This window comes from Symphalangus syndactylus, chromosome 15 (genome assembly GCF_028878055.3).
Source record: "Symphalangus syndactylus isolate Jambi chromosome 15, NHGRI_mSymSyn1-v2.1_pri, whole genome shotgun sequence".
NCBI classification, from domain to species: Eukaryota; Metazoa; Chordata; class Mammalia; order Primates; family Hylobatidae; genus Symphalangus; species Symphalangus syndactylus.
Window position 1 is genome coordinate 85,695,424 of NC_072437.2, and position 22,094 is coordinate 85,717,517.

The 22,094-nt window shown below is 38.9% G+C and overlaps 1 protein-coding gene across 1 annotated transcript in view; it reads right to left on the reverse strand.

Moving 5' to 3' along the window:
* Positions 1-22,094, reverse strand: part of SUCLA2 (succinate-CoA ligase ADP-forming subunit beta) — a 61,481-nt gene that overhangs the window by 24,707 nt on the left and 14,680 nt on the right. Inside the window, exons 5-6 of the mRNA XM_055243999.2 lie at positions 7,982-8,110; positions 2,975-3,113 (exon numbers count right to left, since the gene is read on the reverse strand). Of these exons, the coding sequence (XP_055099974.1) occupies positions 2,975-3,113; positions 7,982-8,110 (268 nt within the window). The remainder of the gene's footprint in view (positions 1-2,974; positions 3,114-7,981; positions 8,111-22,094) is intronic.

A 22,094-nucleotide genomic window follows, 5' to 3' on the forward strand; every position in this document is an offset into this window, starting at 1 on the left:
GGCTAACATGGTGAAACCCCATCTCTACTAAAAATACAAACAATTAGCCGGACACGGTGGCAAGCACCTGTAGTCCCAGCTACTCGGGAGGCTGAGGCAGAAGAATGGTGAGAACCCAGGAGGCGGAGCTTGCAGTCAGGCGAGATTGCACCACTGCACTCCAGCCTGGGCGACAGAGCAAGACTCTGTTTCAAAAAAGAAAAGAATATTCTTGTTTTTAGACACTAGAAGAACAATGTCTCCAACTTACTCTTAATGGTTCCAAATATATTTATATTTTTATACACACAAATGCATGTGTACGCAGACAGCAGAAAGAGAATAAAACACAGGGTGAAATGTAAACAACTGGCAATGTTGAGTAAAGTGTATTTGGGAGTTCCTTATACTATTTATTTCTGTATCAAAATTTAAAAGTAAAAAGCACACACGGTACCATATTCACAGGAATGATTTAGTTCAGCAAAACATCACCCATTAAATTAAATTAATGCTGTTGAACAGGAAAAAAATTGGCAATTCTTATCATTTTACTTTCCATATAAATTGCATAAGGATCCACTCTTGGATGGTTCTTGGACAGTTTTTAGTTAATCCTTAGATAATTACATTTAAGTTATATAGGCTGGTGCAAAAGTAATTGCCATTTAAAAAAAAAAAAAAAAAAATGGCAAAAACTGCAATTACTTTTGCACCAACCTAAATATTAAGAAACTGACCCCTTTGATAATGAGTATTCCTCACAATTCCTACATTCCTTGCTGTTGCTCAGTTTGAAATATTTGAAGTATTTTCTTTAAATAAAAAAAAATAAGCTGGGTGTGATGGCTCACACCTTTAATCCCAGCACTTCAGGAGGCTGAGGTAAGAGGATGGCTCGAGAACACAAGTTGGATGAGCCTAGGCAACATATTGACGGCCCGTCTCTACAAAAAATTGTAAAAAGAATTAGCCAGGCATGGTGGTGGCATGGGCCTGTAGTCCCAGCTACTCAAGAGGCTGAAGAGGGAGGATCGCTTGAGCCCAGAAGTTTAAGGCTACAGTCAGCTGTGATTGTGTCAGTGTACTCCAGCCTGGGCAACAAAGCAAGACTGTGTCTCAAAAAATTTAAAAATATATTTTATATTAATTTCCAATGTTATTGCTTTGTGTTACAGATCATTATCTGTGTTATGAATTCTTGGATATCTGCTGAAAGTTTTTAATTTGTGACTCAGTATTAAGGTTTTTTAAATCAGTATTTGGATTAAAAAAGTGTTTTTCTAAATGTTGGGTAGCCCAGTAAATTAAAAAAAAGCAGGGGGCAGGGGGCATAAGGAACACCTAGTGAAGGCAATTTAATCTAACTTTAGCTTTACTAGAAAGCTGAAAAAAAGAAAATAAAGTTCTCACTGCAGAACCTTTAGCGTTACTAAAAGTAGAATAAGATACTCTAAAAAACTAAAACTAAAGCTAAAGTAAAATATTAATTGATTAAAGACTTAAAAGTAAAAAAATGAAACAATTTAAAAAATAGAACATCTCTGACTAACCTGACCCAAAAGAAAAAAAAGAACACACTGAGGATGAACATTTACTGATCTTAAGATGGAGAATAAAAAAATCTCTCAGCCTAAAAGTAATGGAACTCAGCTGGGCGCAGTGACTCATGCCTGTAATCCCAGCACTTTGGGAGGCAGAGGCAGGCAGATTACCTAAGGTCAGGAGGTCAAGATCAGTGTGGCCAACATGGTGAAACCTCATCTCTACTAAAAACACAAAAAAATTATCCAGGCGCGGTGGTGCATGCCTGTAGTCCAAGCTACTCGGGAGGCTGAGGCAGAAGAATTACTTGAACCCAAGAGGTGGAGATGGCTGTGAACCCAGATCACGCCCATTGTACTCCAGTGTGGGCGACAAAGCAAAGCAAGACTCAGTCTCAAAAAAAAAAAGAAAAAAGTAATGAGATTTGAGTACATGCAAAAACAAAAATATTTCCCCAAAAATCAAATAACATCAAACAATAAAGGACAATCTCAGAAAAAGATTCACGCCAAATGTCAGAAAAAAGATTGACATCCCTAATATATAAAGACCCCATATACATAGAGTTCCCCAGGATATGTTATTAAGTGAATAAAGAAAGATGCAAAATGTATATAGTATGCAATCTATATATCCAGATAGCTAATTCCATAAAATTACAGCTCAATCACCACCACACTGCATACACTATCCCAGCATTGCTCAATAAAACCTTCTGCAATGATGGGAATGTTCTGTGTGTGTGCTCTCTTAATATGGTAACCACATTTGGCTATTGAGTATTTGAACCATGACTAGTGCAACTAAGTAAATGAATTTTGAAATCTTATGTAACTTTAATTAATTTTAATAACTACGTGTGGCTGATAGTCACTGTACTGGACAGTGCAGTTCCTACCCCTCTGTGCACGTCTCTATAAGGTGTTTGTTTTATTTTTGTTTGTTTTAATGGGTTTAATAGCGTGTTTTGTTTTAATGGGTTTAATATTTGTTCATATTCACTCTGTTTGTTATTTTTTAAAAAAAGCTTCTACAGGGCCGGGCACAGTGGCTCACGCCTGTAATCCCAGCACTTTGGGAGGCCGAGGCAGGCGGATCACGAGGTCAGGAGATCGAGACCATCCTGGCTAACACGGTGAAACCCCGTCTCTATTTAAAAAAATACAAAAAATTAGCTGGGCGAGGTGGCGGGCGCCTGTAGTCCCAGCTACGCAGGAGGCTGAGGCAGGAGAATGGCGTGAGCCCCAGGGAGCGGAGCCTGCAGTGAGCCAAGATTGCACCACTGCACTCCAGCCTGGGTGAAAGGGCGAGACTCCATCTCAAAAAAAAAAAAAAAGCTTCTACATAGGTAGAAGTTTAACTTCTTAAACTTCTATAAGTTTAACTTCCTTAGGGAAGCATATTAGAGAAATAAATGCATAATCATGTTAGACAAAAGAAGATACTTTACCAGCTCCATCTGAATCTTCCACCATTGGATTTATTTCTATCATGGTTGCATCATATTTCAGAAAAAGGCTGTAAAGCTTGACCATGTTTTCTGCTGCTGATTCCACAATATTAGGTGGAAATCCCATCTTCTGTGCAAGCTGAAATCAATATGTCTTTTTATTATAGGTAGTTTGCATATGTCTAATCAACATTACTGTAAATAAAAAGCCTTGTAGTTTATCACTTAAATGATAAACATGAGTCATTTATAGTCAAACATTAATTACTGAAATAGCAGCTACCATTACTAAATGGTTAAACAAAACTTTATTCAAAATCTTCAAAAGGTAGATATTCTTCCCATTTTATAGATAAGAAAGAGGTTCAGAGAGATCAAGTAACTTGCCATTCATTGGCCTAGATTCCAGTTCCATAGTTTCCATACTGCCTAAGCTTTATTGCCAACCTAAGCTGAAAGAAGAGGTTTATATTTCATTAAAACTACATATAAAATGTGAACCAGGAACAGTGGCTCACGCCTGTAATGCCTGCAATTTGAAAGGCTGAGGGGACCGGAACACTTGATGCCAGGAGTTAGGGACTAGCCTGGCCACCACAGTGAAACCCCGTCTCTACTAAAAATATAAAATGTGGACTGACAACCCTTATGGTCCAAAGAAAAGCCAAAATATTAGAAGGCCCTATTTTACCTTTTGTGTAATTTATAAAGTGTCTACCAAGCAATAAGAATATACGTCATACAGTCAAATGAGTGTTATCCCATTCATTCAAAAATCTACCAAGCACCTAATACATTCCAGGCACTGTGCTAGGCCCAAAAGATAAAGATGTTTAACTTTATAATTTAATAAAAGAGTTTACAGTCTTGAGGGATTCCCAAATAGAGATACCCATAGAGCTTTTAAACAATACAATATCAAGGTCCCAACTCAGAAGTTCTGGTTGACAAGTTCTATACTGGATCAAACATCTATCATGTTTCAAGTTCCATGAGGAATTCTGAACCACTGGTACAGAGGATACATGTCTATATGTTTATTCTAACAGTGCTGCCACTGCTCAGGAACACTATAGAGAATTCTTTCCTCTTTTTCAGTTGCTATCTAAGGTTGTAACACATTGTTTTGATTTTCAATAACAAAAAATCTTAAATTCTTTGAAGATGAAGATATTTGCAAAGAGTCAACTGCCAATAAATAAAGTGAATGATCAAGCTAAACAATGTAGGCTGGGCGCAGTGGCTCATGTCTGTAATACCAGCACTTTGGGAAGACAAAGAGGACGGATCACTTGAAGCCAGGAGTTTGAGACCAGCCTGGGCAACATGGTGAAACACTGTCTCTACTAAACATACAAAAATTAGCCAGGTGTGGTGGCGCACGCCTGTAATCCCAGCTACTCGAGAGGCTGAGACACAAAAATTGCTTGAACTCAGGAGATGGAGGTTGCAATGAGCTGAGATCACACCACTGCACTCCTGCCTGGGTGACAGAGTGAAACTCTGTCTCCCAAAAAAAAAAAAAAAGCACTAAGGAATGTAATCTTTTGTTTTGACCTATTTCAAATAAAGAATAATATGAGGCCAGGCGCGGTGGCTCACGCCTGTAATCCCAGCACTTTGGGAGGCTGAGGTGTGTGGATCACCTGCGGTTAGGAGTTCGAGACCAGCTTGACCAACATGGTGAAACTCCATCTCTACTAAAAATACAAAAAATTAGCCAGGTGTGGTGGCTCATGTCTGTAATCCCAGCTACTCGGGAGGCTGAGACGGGAGAATTGCTTGAACCCAGGAGTCGAAGGTTGCAGTGAGCCAAGCTCGTGCCACTGCACTCCAGCCTGGGCAACAGGCAAGACTCTGTCTCAAAAATAATAATAATAATAACAATAATAATAATAATAATAATATGAAAGTATCATTTTATTATGAAAGTTTTTCACTATGTCACAACTCACCTAAAAAAACAAAAACTAAAACCAAATGTTTAGGCTTAAACATTTGAAAACTACAAAGTAATTCTGATCAATCCATTATGACATCAATTTTCTAATGCTAGGCTTTATTTCCACTCATCACCATCATGCAAAATGCTATAATCTTAGATTATTCCTCCATGTATTCTTGTAAATCAAGTATTTTCTTCTTCATCTAAATTTCACTCTCCAGTCATCATCTTCACGTAACTACCTAAGAAATCAAATCCGTGCCTTTTAAACATTTATATCATTCATTTGCCAAAATTAATTTGCTTTACTCTCCATCAGAAACATTTATCTATCTCCTTAAAACTTTGTGCCGGTCAAAATTCTTGCACTTGGCTGGGCACAGTGACTCACGCCTGTAATCCCAGCACTTTGGAAGGCCGAGGTGGGCGGATCATGAAGTTAGGAGTTCGAGATCAGCCTGGCCAACATGGTGAAAACCCATCTCTATTAAAAATACAAAAATTAGCTAGGCATGGTGGCAGGCGCCTGTAATCCCAGCTACCTGGGAAGCTGAGGCAGGGGAATTGCTTGAACCCAGGAGGCAGAGGTTTCAGTGAGCCAAGATCATGCCACTGCACTCCAGTCTGGGCAACAGAGCAAGACTCTGTCTCAAAAAAAAAATAATTCTTGCAGTTGCTGTACTTCAATACCATAAACTTATTCTGACATAGTTTTCTCATTAAGAAATGTTTAAGGAGAATGGTGTGAAACCGGGAGGCAGAGCTTGCAGTGAGCCAGGATCGCACCACTGCACTCCAGCCTGGGCGACAGAGCGAGACTCCATCTCAAAATAAATAAATAAATAAATAAATAAAAGTAAATAATAAAAAAAAGAAATGTTTAACTTCAAAGTCCAATATAGGAATTCTTCTTTTAAGATGAGTCATTAGGCCAGGCGCGGCGGCTCACACCTGTAATCCCAGCACTTTGGGAGGCCCAGGCAGGCAGATCACTTGAGGTCAGGAGTTCTGGAGCAGCCTGCCAATATGGTGAAACCCTGTCTCCACTAAAAATACAAAAAAAAGTTAGCTGGGCATGGTGGTGCATGCCTGTAATCCTAGCTACTCAGGAGACTGAGGTGGGAGGATTGCTTGAACCCAGGAGGCGGAGGTTGCAGTGAGCCGAGATTGCGCCACTGCACACTCCACCCTGGGCAACAGAGCAAGAATCTCATCTCAAAAACAAACAAACGAACGAAAAGATGAGTCACTTATTTTTATATCCAAAGCAAACAATTTAATTCAATAGCAGCATTACAAATATTACCAAGCAACTCTCACAGGCCTTAATACTAAACTCAATGGGGGCTTTTTTTTAGTGGGGGGAAGAATGGAGGGGAAGCAGCACACAAGGACAATAGAGAAAACCAGTAAAACTGTAGGCAAAATTTTATTGTGAACATATACAAATTGAAAGAAGGACCACAGCATTCATCGAATTCTTAAAATCATTCATAAACCACAGCTCTATTATGGAGATATATAAGACAGTGTCCCATCCATTCTATACAATTTATAGAAAATAAAGGGGACACAGGAATATTTTAAATGCTTAACCACTTAAACCATGGAGATATAAAATCCAGACTACGAAAAACAATGAATGATAATCACCTCAGTTTCTCCAACTAAACTGAAAGAAAAAAGATGACAGCAAAAAAGAGAAACCTGCAAGTTATAAAAGACCTGTGAGACTTATCAGTCAACAACAATGAAGGGACCGGACGCGGTGGCTCACACCTGTAATCCTAGCACTTTGAGAGGCCAGTGAGGGTGGATCACCTGATGTCAGGAGTTCAAGACCAGCATGGCCAACACAGCAAAACCCCATCTCTACTAAAACAAAATACAAAAATTAGCTGGGCATGGTGACGCACGCCTGCAGTCCCATCTAGTCGGTAAGCTGAGGCAGGAGAATAGCTTGAACCCAGAAGACAGAGGTTGTGGTGAGCCAAGGTGGCAACACTGCACTCCAGCCTAGGTAACAGAGCAAGACTCCATCTCAAAGAAAATGAATAAAATAACAATGAAGGACCTTATTTGGATCCTGAGTCAAACAAATTGTAGATGAAAAATTGATTTGAAACAACTAGAGAAATTTGGATGACTAAGTGATGATACTAAGAAATTATTGTTGGCTGGGCACGCTGGCTCATGCCTATAATCCTAGCACTTTGAGAGGCCAAGGCGGGTGGATAACCTGAGGTCAGGAGTTCGAGACCAACAAGACCAACAGGGTGAAACCCCATCTCTACTAAAAACAAAAAAATTAGCTGGGTGTGGTGGCAGGTGCCTGTAGTCCCAGCTACTTGGGAGGCTGAAACAGGAGAATTGCTTGATCCTGGGAGGTGGAGGTTGTGGTGAGCCAAGATGGCACCACTACACTCCAGCCTGGGCGGCAGAGCAAGACTCCATCTTAAAAAAAAAAAAAAGAGAGAAAAAAAGAAAAGAAAAGAAATTATTGTTAATTTTACTATATGGGGTAATGGTATAGTGACTCTTTTTTTTTTTTTTTTTTTTTTTTTTTGAGACAGAGTCTCACTCTGTTGCCCAGGCTGGAGTGCAGTGGCACAATCTCGGCTCACTGCAACCTCCGCCTCCTGGGTTCAAGTGATTCTCACCTCAGCCTCCCAAGTAGCTAGGACTACAGGCACGCACCACCATGCCCGGTTAATTTTTTTTGTATTTTTAGTAGAGATGGGGGTTTCACCATATTGGCCAGGCTGGTCTCAAACTCCTGACCTTGTGATCCGCCCACCTTGGCCTCCCAAAGTGCTGGGATTACAGGCGTGAGCCACCGTGCCCGGCCAGTGACTCTTTTAAAAGAATCCACATTGAAATATTTATAGAGATATGAAAAAATTGTAAATAATTCCAAAATGAGCTATTTCAAACAAGCTATTAACTTGCCTGACACTCAAAATGTTTAAATAAGTTTTGACAATTACTTCAGTTGTACAGTTATCTTTAAGTATCATAATTCTCTAATCATAAGCTAGAAATTTTTCAGGAATACAACATACCTGGAGAGCTTGTTCCTTTTTGATGCCTTCTTCAATATCAATAGGTTCTTTAATTATTGCTTCAGGAGTCTCAGCAGCAACATCTTCAATGTTGACACCACCATGTGAACTTCCTATTAATACAGGACCCTGGCAAGGGAAGGAAACAACCAAAACTCTAGATTTATTTTAGACTCATCAATGAAACTTTAAAACCTACCTGTGCATAATATCAGATGTAAGCATCTATTACTCTCTACCCACATTTTAAAATTTTCTTGAGAATTTATCCTCACATCTCCAGCATAGTGCCCTCTTATAAATATTCAATTAAAGCAATGGAAAAAAAAAGTTAAAAAAGAAGAAAATAATGGCTTGCCTGCAAGAAAAATATATTTAAAATATACACAAAAACTTACACCACAATAGCAACAACTTGGAACCAACCCAAATGCCCACCAATGATACACTGGATAAAGAAAATGTGGCACATATACCATGGAATACTATGCAGCCATAAAAAAAGAATGTGTTCATGTCCTTTGCAGGGACATGGATGAAGCTGGAAACTATCATTCTCAACAAACTAACACAGGAACAGAAAACCAAACACCACATGTTCTCACTCATAAGTGGGAACTGAACAATGAGAACACATGGACACAGGGAGGGGAACATCACATACCAGGGCCTGTCAGGGCGTTGGGGCAAGGGGAGGGATAGCATTAGGAGAAATACCTAATGTAGATGACAGGTTGATGGGTGCAGCAAACCACCATGGCACATGTACACCTATGTAACAAACCAGCACTTTCTGCACATGTATCCCAGAACTTAAAGTATAATTTAAAAAAAAAAAAAGATAAGAAAAAAAAACTTAACACCAAATATGTAAACATATGTATGTGAAATATAACCTACACATTTTTCATAAAAACTGAGGGGACATTAAAAGTATTGCTTAAAGCATAAACACTAGAAAATCCTGAAAACAGATATTTGAAAGAAAAAGCCTAAGAAAAGAGAAAGTCTAAGCTCTAGCCCTACTGCAAGACAATAAAAAAGAAAGCTGGCCAGGCACAGTGGTTCACACCTGTAATCACAGCACTTTGGGAGGCCAAGGCAGGAGGACTGCTTGAGTTCAGGAGTCAAGACCAGCCTGGGCAACATCGTAAGACTCCATTTCTACAAAAAATACAAAGAAATTAGCCAGGCATGGTGGCATGCCCCTTTAGTCCCAGCTACACAGCAGGCTGAAAGGGACGATGGCTTGAGACTGGGAGATCAAGGCTACAGTGAGCTGTGATCACACCATGACACTCCAGCATGGGGACAGAGCAAGACCGTGTCTCAAAAAAAAAGTAAAATAAAATAAATAAAAGAGAAAGCTAACTAGTTTGAAAGAATAGCTCTGGCTATTATCATGAACAATATGAGAAGGTAAGGTATCAATACTAATAATTATTAACCTTTAAGTCCTTGAACATCAATCAAGAAAAAATCATAAATTGTCTAATAGATCTATTAATTTATGCATTAAACTAGAAATAATGTTAACATGAAAAAAAGAGAAACAGTAAAACTGTATTTAAAGATTATTTACTGACAGGAAAATACTGATCTATAGTGGGTAATGTAGTGTATGTTTACATGTAGTGTTATGTATGAAAAAAATGATACAAAGCCCTAGGTCGTTTTCTCAATTGTATTTTTTTTTAACATAAAGTGCGTTTCAATGTGCTCCATATTGACAGAAACAATAAAAGAGTGGGAAATAAAACATTAAAAGACTTTTGCTATTTTAAATGCAACTATTTTCCAAATAAAATTTTTTTTTACAATGAACATACTACTCTTACATCCAGAAAACAAAACAGGCATGACAACTTTTTTTTTTTTTAATCAAAAGACTAATTCCACTTTTCTTTTTTTCTTTTTTTTTTTTTTTTTTATATGGAGTGTCTTTCTGTCACCCAGGCTAGAGTGAAATGGTGGGATCTCAGCTCACTGCAACCTCCACTCCCAAGGTTCAAGGGATTCTCCTGTCTCAGCCTCCCAAGTAGTTGGGATTACAGGCATGCACCACCATGCCCAGCTAATTTTTGTATTTTCAGTAGAGACAGGGTTTCACCATCTTGGCCAAGCTGGTCTGGAACTCCTGACCTCAGGTGATTCACCTCCCAAAGTGCTGGGATTATAGGCGTGACCCACTGCACCCAGCCTAATTCCAATTTTCTATCCTAGCATTTAGTGTTTTAGTAACATACTCATTTAAGGTATAAATTAAAGGAATAGTATTGCATTCATTACTGTTTAGAGAATGAAACAGTCCTTCAAATACTTAAAATAGGGCAATAACAAAAATTAAAAAGAAGAATCTATCACTTTTTTAAGAGTGTTAAACTTTTATTTAGGAAAAAATGATTTTGTACCATGTATTCGATTTCTGTATACATTTGTAACAAGGAATTTGGATGACTTTTGTCCCCAGGGTCTTGGAAGTAACTTCTAAACCCTCCAACCACATCCGATAGTTGATGCTACCAAGCAGCCTCATGGTGGACCCCTAGACAGTTTACACTAAGGAGATGACTCAGGTGGGCAATAGCCATGCCAGAAAGATTGATAATGTGATTAGAGGTTTGGGGCTTTCAGCCAAATTATATCAACCCACTCTGCATAGAAGAAATGGGCTAAGTCAACTGCACAGACAATGATTCAATCAATGATACCCAGGCTGGGTGTGATGGCTCACATCTGTAATCCTAGCACTTTGGGAAGCCAAGGCAGGAGGACTGCTTGAGTCCGGGGGTTCGAGACCAGCCTGGGCAACATAGTGAGAACTTGCCTCTACAAAAATTTAAAATTAAAAAAAAAATTTTGTTTAATGCCTACACCATAGAACCCCAATGAAAACTCTGGACACCAAGGTCAGCAAGATGACAAAATAGGAAGCCCAAGACCTTGCTCCCTGACAAAAACACTGACTTTAGCAACAATATATGATCCAAAAAGCTTTTATGACAATGACAATTAGGAAGTCATAGCACCCCAGGTAAGCTCAAAGCCAAGAACATCTGCATTGAAATTGGTAAGAAAAGCCATTTCCGGGCGCGGTGGCTCACGCTTGTAATCCCAGCACTTTGGGAGGCCGAGGCGGGCGGATCACGAGGTCAGGAGATCGAGACCACAGTGAAACCCCGTCTCTACTAAAAAATACAAAAAAAAATTAGCCAGGCGTGGTGGCAGGCGCCTGTAGTCCCAGCTACTCAGAGAGGCTGAGGCAGGAGAATGGCGTTAACCTGGGAGGCGGAGCTTGCAGTGAGCCGAGATTGCGCCACTGCACTCCAGCCTGGGCGAAAGAGCGAGACTCCGTCTCAAAAAAAAAAAAAAAAAAAAAAAGAAAAGCCATTTCATTTCATCCACATCAGCATCCTTCCCCCTACCACTCCAAATTAACATAGTTTGGGATTAAGAAGCTTCTCCATTGGGAGAGAAAGAGAAGCGTAGAACACATGTTCAACATTCCAGCTTCTTGGAGGGCTGTCCAAGGGACTGTTTCCAGTCTCAATTGACATGGGTGCTGATGGGTAACCAGCACACTATGGATGCCTGTGAGGCACCGAGAACAAAGGAGAGTGCACAGGCTCATGGCAGTACCAGAAAATGTGGAGTAACATCCCAGAGAGAAGTTGACACAGCTTGCCAGAACTGAGAAAACACACCCAGCTCCTGATTTTTTTTACAGGTTGAGTATTCCTCATCTGAAATGCTTAGGACCAGAAGATTTTGAATTTCTTTGAATTGTGAAATATTTGCATTATACTTACCATTTGCGCATCCCAAATCTAAAAATCTGAATTCCAAAATGCTCCAATGAGCATTTCCTTTAAGTGCCATGTCAGTGCTCAAAAAGCTTAGGATTTTATAGCATTTTGGATTTCAGAATTTCAGATTTGGGATGCTCAACCTATATTTATACCACAAGAAACTAGAAAAAGAATAAACTCAAAGTTGGCAAAAGGAAGAAAATCATAAAGATTAGAGCAGAAATAAAAGAAACAAGGAATAGAAAAAAAATCAACAAAACTGCAAATTGGCTCATTGAAAAAGTGAATAAAATTGACAACCCTTTAACCATAACAAAAAAAAGAAAAGACTGAAATAACAAAAATCAGAAGTGAAAGGAGACATTACAACTGTCACAGAAAGAGTCTGAGACTGCTATGAAAAATTATGTATCAACAAATTGAATAACCTAGAAGACACTGATAACTTGCTAGAAAAAATCTTCAAAATCATAAAGAAATAAAAAATATGAACAGCTCTATAACTAGTAATGATACTGAATCAGTAATCAAAAACTTCCAAGCAACAGGAAGCCCAGGACCAAATGGCTTCACTGGAAAATTCTACCAAACATTTAAAGAACTGAAACAATCTTTCCCAAGCTCTTTTTAAAAAATTGAAAAGGACAGAAAATTTCCATACTCACTCTATGAAGCCAGCATTACCATGATACCAAAATCAGAAGGTATTAAAAGAAAACTACAAGCTAATAGCTCTGATTAATAATGATGAAAAAAACTCAACAAAATACTAGCAAACTGAATTCAACAACACATTAAAGGGACTTTACATCATGATCAAGTGGGACTTAACTCCTAGAATACAAGGATGGTTCAACATACAGAAATTCAGTGTAATACATCCTATTAACAGAATGAAGGACAAAAACCACAATAATCTCAATTGATACATAAAAGGCATTTAACAAAATTGAATACCCTTTCACGATAAAAATATTCAACAAAGACTGAAGGCAACAACCTCAATATAATAAAGGCCATATTAGAAAACTCATAGCCAACATCATACACAATAATGAGAAACTGAAAATCGATGTGCAAAAATCACAAGCATTCCTATACACGAATAGACAAACAAGAGCCAAATCATGAGTGAACTCCCATTCACAATTGCTACAAAGAGGATAAAATACCTAGAAATACAACTTACAAGAGATGTGAAGGACCTCTTCAAAGAGAACTACAAACCACTGCTCAAGAAAATAAGAAAGGACACAAAGGGAAAAACATTCCATGCTCATAGATAGGAAGAATCAATATCATGAAAATGGCCATACTGCCCAAAGTAATTTATAGATTCAATGCTATCCCCATCAAGCTACCACTGACTTTCTTCACAGAATTAGAAAAACTACTTTAAATTTCATACTGTACCAAAAAAGGGCCCATAAAGCCAAGACACTCCTACGCAAACAGAACAAAGCTGGAGGCATCACACTACCTGACTTCAAACTATACTACAAGGCTACAGTAAACAAAACAGGATGGCACTGGTACCAAAACAGATATATAGACCAATGGAACAGAACAGAGGCCTCAGAAATAATGCCACACATCTACAACCATCTGATCTTTGACAAACCTGACAAAAACAAGCAATAAGAAATTCCCTATTTAATAAATGGTGTTGGGAAAACTGGCTAGCCATATGCAGAAAACTGAAACTGGATCCCTTCCTAACACTTTATACAAAAATTAACTCAAGATGGATTAAAGACTTAAATGTAAGACCTAAAACCATAAAAACCCTAGAAGAAAACCTAGGCAATACCATTCAGGACATAGGCATGGGCAAAGACTTCATGACTAAAACACCAAAAGCAATGGCAACAAAAGACAAAATTGACAAATGGGATCTAATTAAACTAAAGAGCTTCTGGACAGCAAAAGAAACTATCATCAGAGTGAACAGGCAACCTACAGAATGGGAGAAAATTTTGGCAATCTATACATCTGACAAAGGGCTAATATCCAGAATCTACAAGGAACTTAAACAAATTTACAAGAAAAAAACAAACAACCCCATCAAAAAGTGGGAGAAGAATATGAACAGACACTTTTCAAAAGAAGACATTTATGTAGCCAAAAAACATATGAAAAACAGACACTTTTCAAAAGAAGACATTTATGCGGCCAAAAAACATATGAAAAAAAGCTTATCATCACTGGTCATTAGAGAAATGCAAATCAAAACCACAGTGTGATAGCATCTCATGCCAGTTAGAATGGTGATCATTAAAAAGTCAGGAAACAACAGATGCTGGAGAGAATGTGGAGAAATAGGAATACTTTCACACTTTTGGTGGGAGTGTAAATTAGTTCCACCATTGTGGAGGACAGTGTGGTGATTCCTCAAGGATCTAGAACCAGAAATACCATTTGACCCAGCAATCCCATTACTGAGTATACACCCAAAGATTATAAATCATTCTACTATAAAGACACATGCACATGTATGTTTACTGTGGCATGATTCACAATAGCAAAGACTTGGAATCAACCCAAATGCCCATCAATGATAGACTGGATAAAGAAAATGTGGCACATACACACCATGGAATACTATGCAGCCATAAAAAGGATGAGTTCATGTCCTTTGCAGGGATATGGATGAAGCTGGAAACCATCATTCTCAGCAAGCTAACATAGGAACAGAAAACCAAACACCACATGTCCTCATCATTAAGTGGGAGTTGAACAATGAGAACACATGGACACAGGGAGGGGAACATCACACACTGGGGCCTGTCGGGGGGTGGGGGGCTAGGGCAGAGATAGCGTTAGGAGAAATACCTAATGTAGATGACAGGTTGATGGGTGCAGCAAACCACCATGGCACATGTATACCTATGTAACAAACCTGCACATTCTGCACATGTATCCCAGAACTTAGGAGTATAATAATAATAAGAATAAAAAAGAAAACTTACAGCCAACATCATACACAAAAATGAGAAGCTGAAAGCTTTTTTTTCCTCTAACATCAGAAAAAAAGCAAGGATGCCCACTCTGGCCACTTCTATTTAACATAGCACTAGATGTCCTAGACAGAGAAATCAGGTAAAAATAAAAAGCATCCAAAGAGAAAAGGAAAGGTAAAATTCTATGTTTGCAGATGAGATGTTGTCATATGTAGAAATCCCTAAAGATTCTGCACACACACACAGAAAAAAACATTTTAGAATAAATCAGTTCAGCAAAGTTGCAGAATACAAATCAACAAACAAAAATAAGTTGCATTTTAATACAATAACAGTGAACAATGTCAAAAGGAAATTATGGAAATAATTCCAGTTAAAATGAAAAAGAATAAAATACTTAAGGATAGCCTAATCGAGGAGGCATAAGACTTATGGACCAAAAACTACAAAACCTGCTGAAGGGAATTAAAGAAGACACAAACAGGCTGGGCACGGTGGCTCACGCCTGTAATCCCAGCACTTTGGGAGGCTGAGGCGGGCGGATCATGAGGGTCAGGAGATCAAGACTATCCTGGCTAACACAGTGAAGCCCCATCTCCACTAAAAATACAAAAATTAGCTGGGCGTGGTGGTGGGCGCCTGTAGTTCCAGCTACTCGGGAGTCTGAAGCAGGAGAATGGTGTGAACCCGGGAGGTGGAGGTTGCAGTGAGCTGAGATCATGCCACTGCACTCCAGCCTGGGCGACAGAGCGAGACTCCATCTCAAAAACAATAAAAAATAAATAAAAAAATAAAAAGACGCAAACAAATAGAAAGACATCTTGTGATCACAGATCGGAAGACTTAATATTGTTAAAATGTGCATACTACCCTAAGCAATCTACAGATTCAATGTAATCTCTATCAAAATCCCAATGGTTTCTTTTTATAAAAATAGAAAAATACACTAAAATGTATACTGAATCTCAAAGGACCCCGAACAGTCAAAACAATCTTGAGAAAAAAAAAAAGAAACTAGAGGCCTCACACTTCTTTTAAAATATATTACAAGGTTACAGTTATCAAAACAGCATGATAATGCATAAAAAAACAGACATATAGACCAATGGAATAGAACAGAAAACCCAGAAATAATCCCTCAAGTATATGATTAAATGATCTTCAACAATGGTGCGAAAGCTACACAAGAGGGCAAAGAGAACAGTCTCTTCAACAAACGGTGCTAGAAAAACTGGATATCCAAAAGAATGAAGTTAAACCCTTACCATATACTACTATATGCAAAAATTTACTCAAAATAGATTAAAGACCTAAACATAAAACCTGAAACTATAAAACTCATAGAAGAAAACAGAGAGAAAAAAGTTTATGACATTGGATTTAGCAATGATTTCTTAAATATGATACCAAAGGCACAGGCAGAAAAAAAGCAAAAATTGACAAATGGAACTATATCAAACTTAAAAACTTCACAGCAAAGGAAATAATCAACAAAGTAAAAAGGCAGTCTACAAAATGAGAGAAAATATTTGCAATCCATATATCTGGTTAACAGCTGAAATTCAGAATATGTAAGATCTGCTACAACTCAATAACCAAAAAAATAAAAAATAAAAAACCCAAACAAAAAAATTTAAAGATGGGCAAAGGACTTAAATAGACATTTCTCCAAAGCAGATCTGCAAATGGCCTATAAGCATGTGAAAAGATACTCAATATCACTAGTCACTGGGGAAATGCAAATAAAAACCACAGTGAAATATAATCTCACACCCTTTAGGATGGCCACTACCAAAAAAACAGAAAATGAATGTTGGCGAGGATGCAGAAAAATTGGAAGCTTTGTCTGCTATTAGTTGGAATATAAAATGGTACAGCTCAGCTAGGCGCAGTGGCTCATGCCTGTATTCCCAGCACTTTGGGAGGCCAAAGCAGGCAGAACACCTGAAGTCAGGAGTTCAAGACCAGCTGGCCAACATGGTGAAACCCTGTCTCTATTAAAAATACAAAAACTAGCCGGGCATGGTGGTGCACGCCTGTAGTCCCAGCTACTCGGAAGGCTGAGGCAGAAAAATCACTTGAACCCGGGCGGCGGAGGTTGTGGTGAGCCAAGATCACACCACTGCACTCCAGCCTGGGCAACAGAACAAGACTCTGTCTCAAAAAAATACAAAAATAAAAAAATTAGCAGGGTGTGGTGGTGGGTGCCTGTAATTCCAGCTACTCAGGAGGCTGAGGGAGGAGAATCACTTGATCCTGGGAGACTGGGGTTGCAGTGAGCTGAGACTGCACTACTGCACTCCAGCCTGGGAGACAGCAAGACTCTGTCTCAAAAAAATAAATTAATTAATTAAATAAAATGGTACAGCTGCTATGGAATACATTATAGAAGCTTCTCAAAAAAATTAAAAATAGAATTACCATATGATCCAGTAATCCCATTTCCAGGTATACATCCAAAAGAAATGAAAACAGGATCTCAAAGAAATATTTGAACATCCATGTTCACTGTAGCATTACTGACAATAGCCAAGAGATGAAAGCAATCTGAATGTCCATCAAAAGATGAATGGATAGGCCGGGCACAGTGGCTCACGCTTGTAATCCCAGCACTTGGGAGGCCGAGGCGGGCGGATCACGAGGTCGGGAGATCGAGATCACGGTGAAACCCCATCTCTACTAAAAATACAAAAAATTAGTCGGGCATGGTGGCAGGCGCCTGTAGTCCCAGCTACTCGGAGAGGCTGAGGCAGGAGAATGGCATGAACCCGGGAGGCGGAGCTTGTAGTGAGCCGAGATTGAGCCACTGCACTCCAGCCTGGGTGAAAAAGCGAGACTTCGTCTCAAAAAAAAAAAAAAAAAAGATGAATGGATAAAGAAAATGCAGTATATACATAAAATGGAATAGTACTCAGCCATAAATAAGGAAACTTTGTCGTACGCTACATCATGAATAAACCTTGAGGACATTATGCTGAGATAAACCAGTCACAAAAAGACAACTACTTCAGGTATCTAAAATACTCAAACTTTTAGAAACACAAAGTAGAATGGTGATTACCAGGGGCTGGAGGGAAGGGGGAGAAGGAAAAGGGAGTTGTTCAATGAATAGTTTTAATTTTGCAAGACAAAAAAGTTCTGGAAAAATTAAAGAAAAGAAAAAAGATTAGGAGATCTGTTCTGGAGAAGTTGCACAAAATGTGCACAAACTGTTTTACTCTGTTCCTTTTACCAAAAGGGAAATTAACATTCTCCTTCCTTCCTCCCTCCCTCCTTCCTTCTTTCTTTCTGAGAATGCACTATTATACTGCATACTCAAAATGGGTAAGGTAAATTTTTTGTTATATTTTTGACAATCAAAAAAAAAAAATCCTGAACACCAAAAGCTTGGGGAGCTTTGGGTTGGCAATACTCTGCATACTGCCACACATTAAGATACTAGCAAGACAAAACATTCCTGAGAACAGTGGAAACTTCGTGTTTGGGAACCCTCCCAGACCTTGTTGGCTGGTTATGATTTTTATATCCTTTGGCTATAATAAAACTGTAATCCTAAGTTTAACATTTTCCTGAGCTTTGTGAGTCTTCTAAGGAATTAACCCTCAAATTTGTAGCTAGCTAGTCAGAAATGAGGGTAACCTGGGGACCACCAAAATTGAGGCTGGTGTCTAAAGTAAGGGCAATCATGTGCAGGACTATGCTCTTAGCCTCTGAAGTTTGGCTAAACTATGGGCACTTAGTATTAGAATTCCTTTCAATATAAAAAAATTTTTTTTTAAATAAAAGAATTCAGAGCCTTCTGAGGCTAAAGAAGAGAACACTAGCAAGTCTAAGTAAAGAGAAATGTTTGAAATGATGGTCTAATTTTCACTTCCTCTATAAATTTCAAATGAAAGGGTATTCTTCGTTTTCTCTCTAGCAAGGCAGTTCATAATTATTAGCTTTTACAAAGACCTAAAGAGCAGGAAAAAATTCTGATTGAAGAAGAGGCGGTTCAGTTTTAGTCATGACACTGAAATAGAATATAGACAAATTAAATCTATAGATAACCATAAAATACAATTTTATTCAACAGGAGAGGTACAGACCAACAAATCTTTAAAATATTCTAACATTTTAGTTTAGTTTTCTTTTCCTTTTTTTTTTTTTTGAGACGGAGTCTCGCTCTGTCGCCCAGGCTGGAGTGCAGTGGTGCGATCTGGGCTCACTGCAAGCTCCGCCTCCTGGATTCACACCATTCTCCTGCCTCAGCCTCCGGAGGAGCTGGGACTACAGGCGCCTGCCGCCACACCCGGCTAATTTTTTGTATTTTTAGTAGAGACAGGGTTTCACCGTGTTGGCCAGGATGGTCTTGATCTCCTGACCTTGTGATCTGCCCGCCTCGGCCTCCCAAAGTGCTGGGATTACACGTGTGAGCAACCGCACCCAGCCTCTTTTCATTTTAGTTTTACTCTCTTTTTATACCAACTGGTAAAAGAAATGAAAAGCCACAGAGAAGGCAACACTAGTTGGGGAGAAAAGTTAGTATTAAATTCTCACTAAAGTAAAAATTAAGTCAACAATTGGTTATAAGTTAGAAAAAAAAAAGAAAATAATAATACATAGAAGAAAGTGGAGTCTCTGTCTTAATTCCACAACCAATTAGAAAGGAACCAACTTGAATGGGTAAACGTTAAACAATGACTATAGTTCCACATTTAGTCAACACTGCAGAATGAATAGCTATTTCACGTTCAAACGACTTGGCTTCACTTTTAAATCTTAGTAATAAACTTTCAAAACAATTTCATTTCAAGCAAGTAGCTGAAATTTCAAATATATTAATAATTCTACTTTTCACTTTCTTTTTTTTTTTTTTTATTTTGACAGAGTCTCACTCTGTCGCACAGGCTGGAGTGCAGTGGTGCAATCTCGGCTCACTGCAAGCTATGCCTCCTGAGTTCACGCCATTCTCCTGCCTCAGCCTCCCGAGTAGCTGGGACTACAGGCGCCCCCCCACCACGCCCGGCTAATTTTTTGTTTTTTTCTATTTTTAGTAGAGATGGTGTTTCACCGTGTTAGCCAGGATGGTCTCGATCTCCTGACATCGTGATCCGCCCGCCTCAGCCTCCCAAAGTGCTGGGATTACAGGCATCAGCCACTGTGCCCAGCCCTACTTTTCACTTTCTTAAGCTAAATTCTTCTTCTCTTGTTGGTATTTTTTAAAATTTGCCTTAAAATAGGCTTAAATGTAAAAGGCTTAAATGACAAAGCAGCCATATGATATAATAAAGATCCGTAGCGGGGCATCGTGGCGTGCACCTGTAATCCCAGCTACTCGGGAGGCTGAGGCAGGGGAATCACTTGAACTTGGGAGGCGGAGGTTGCAGTGAGCAGAGATGGTGCCACTGCACTCCAGCCTGGGCGACAGAGCAAGACTCTCAAAAAAATTAAAAATAAAGATGTGTATTTAAAAAAAAATCAAACAAAGTAAAATTAGAATTCTTAAGCACATTTTGTAACTATTTCAGGTAAAGTCAAAAATTGACACACGAAAATGTCCCACTCATTTGCAGCAGACTGCAGTTGTTTTACCAGAAAAATAAAGTAGTAAATGTGATTTATTAAATAGACCTGACTCAGACCAAAAGTACCCAACAGGCACTAGGCAAATGTTAGGAAATCTAATTTAACAAAGGTATCACACAGAGAGTACGTACTTGAATTCATTTTCTGGCACGCCAACCCCATAGAAGACACCTCCCGGAATCAGGATGTGAAAGGTACTAAAGACCAGTAGAACCTATGATACATCTCCTAAAAGCAAGTCAGTAATAAAAGTAATTGCTTTCTGTTTTGTTTTAGTTTTGCTTTGCTTATTCTTTTTTTTTTTTTCTTCAACTTTTAAGTTCAGGGGTACATGTCCAGGATGTGTAGGTTTGTTACACAGGTAAACATGTGCCGTGGTGGTATGCTGTACAGATCATCCCATCACCCAGGTATTAAGCCCAACATTCACTAGCTATTCTTTCTGATGCTCTCCCTCCCTCCACCCCCACTCCGACAGGCCCCAGTGTGTGTTGATCCCCACCTTGTGTCCATGTGTTCTCATCATTCAGTTCCCACTTATAAGTGAAAACACACAGTGTTTGGTTTTCTGCTCCTGCATTAGTTTGCTGAGGATAATGGCTTCCAACTCCATCCATATCCCTGCAAAGGACATAATCTCATTCCTTTTTTATGGCTGCAGAGTATTCCATGGTGTATATGTACCACATTTTCTGTATCCAGTCTATCATCAATGGATGTTTAGGTTGATTCCATGTCTTTGCTATTGTGAACGGTGCTGCAGTGAACATACTGATGCATGTATCTTTATAATAGAATGATTTATACTCTTTTGGGTATATACCCAATAGTGGGATTGCTGGGTCAAGTAGTATTTCTGCCTCTAGGTCTTTGAGGAATTGCCACACTGTCTTCCACAATGGTTGAACTAATTTACACTCCCGTCAACACTGTAAAGGTATTCCTTTTTCTGCAAAACCTCACCAGCATCTGTTTTTTGACTTTTTAATGATAGCCACCTGAGTGGCACGAGATGGTATCTCATTGTGGTTTTGATTTGCTTTTCTCTAAAGATCAGTGAAGAGCTTTTTAATCATATGCGTGTTGGCCATATGTATGGTTTTTTTTTTTTTTTTTGAAACAGATATTGCTCTGTCACCCAGACTGGAGTGCAGTAGCACAACCTCGGCTCACTGCAACCTCCACCTCCCAGATTCAAGCCATTCTCCTGCCTCAGCCTCCCAAGTAGCTGGGATTACAGGCACCCACCACCATGCCCAACTAATTTTTTTATTTTTAGTACAGACAGGGTTTCACCATGTTGGCCATGCTGGTCTCAAACTCCTCACCTCAGGTAATTCGTCCACTTTGGCCTCCCAAAGTGCTGGGATTACAGGCGTGAGCCACCATACCCAGCCTGTGTCTTCTTTTGAGAAGTGTCTGTTCATGTACTTTGCCCTCTTTTTAATGGGGTTGTTTGCTTTTTTTCTTGAAAATTTGTTTTAAGTTTCTCATAAACTTTGGATATTAGACCTTTGTCAGAAGGACAGATTGCAAAAATCTACTCCCATTCTGCAGGTTGTGTGTTCACTATGATGATAGTTTCCTTTGCTGTGCAGAAGCTCTTTAGCTTAATTAGATCCCATTTGTCAATTTTTGCTTTTGCTGCAATTGCTTTTGGCGTTTTCATCATGAAATCTTTGCCCGCACCTATGTCCTGAATGAATGGTATTACCTAGATTTCCTTCTAGAGTTTTTATAGTTTTGAGTTTTACATTTAAGTCTTTAATCCACCTT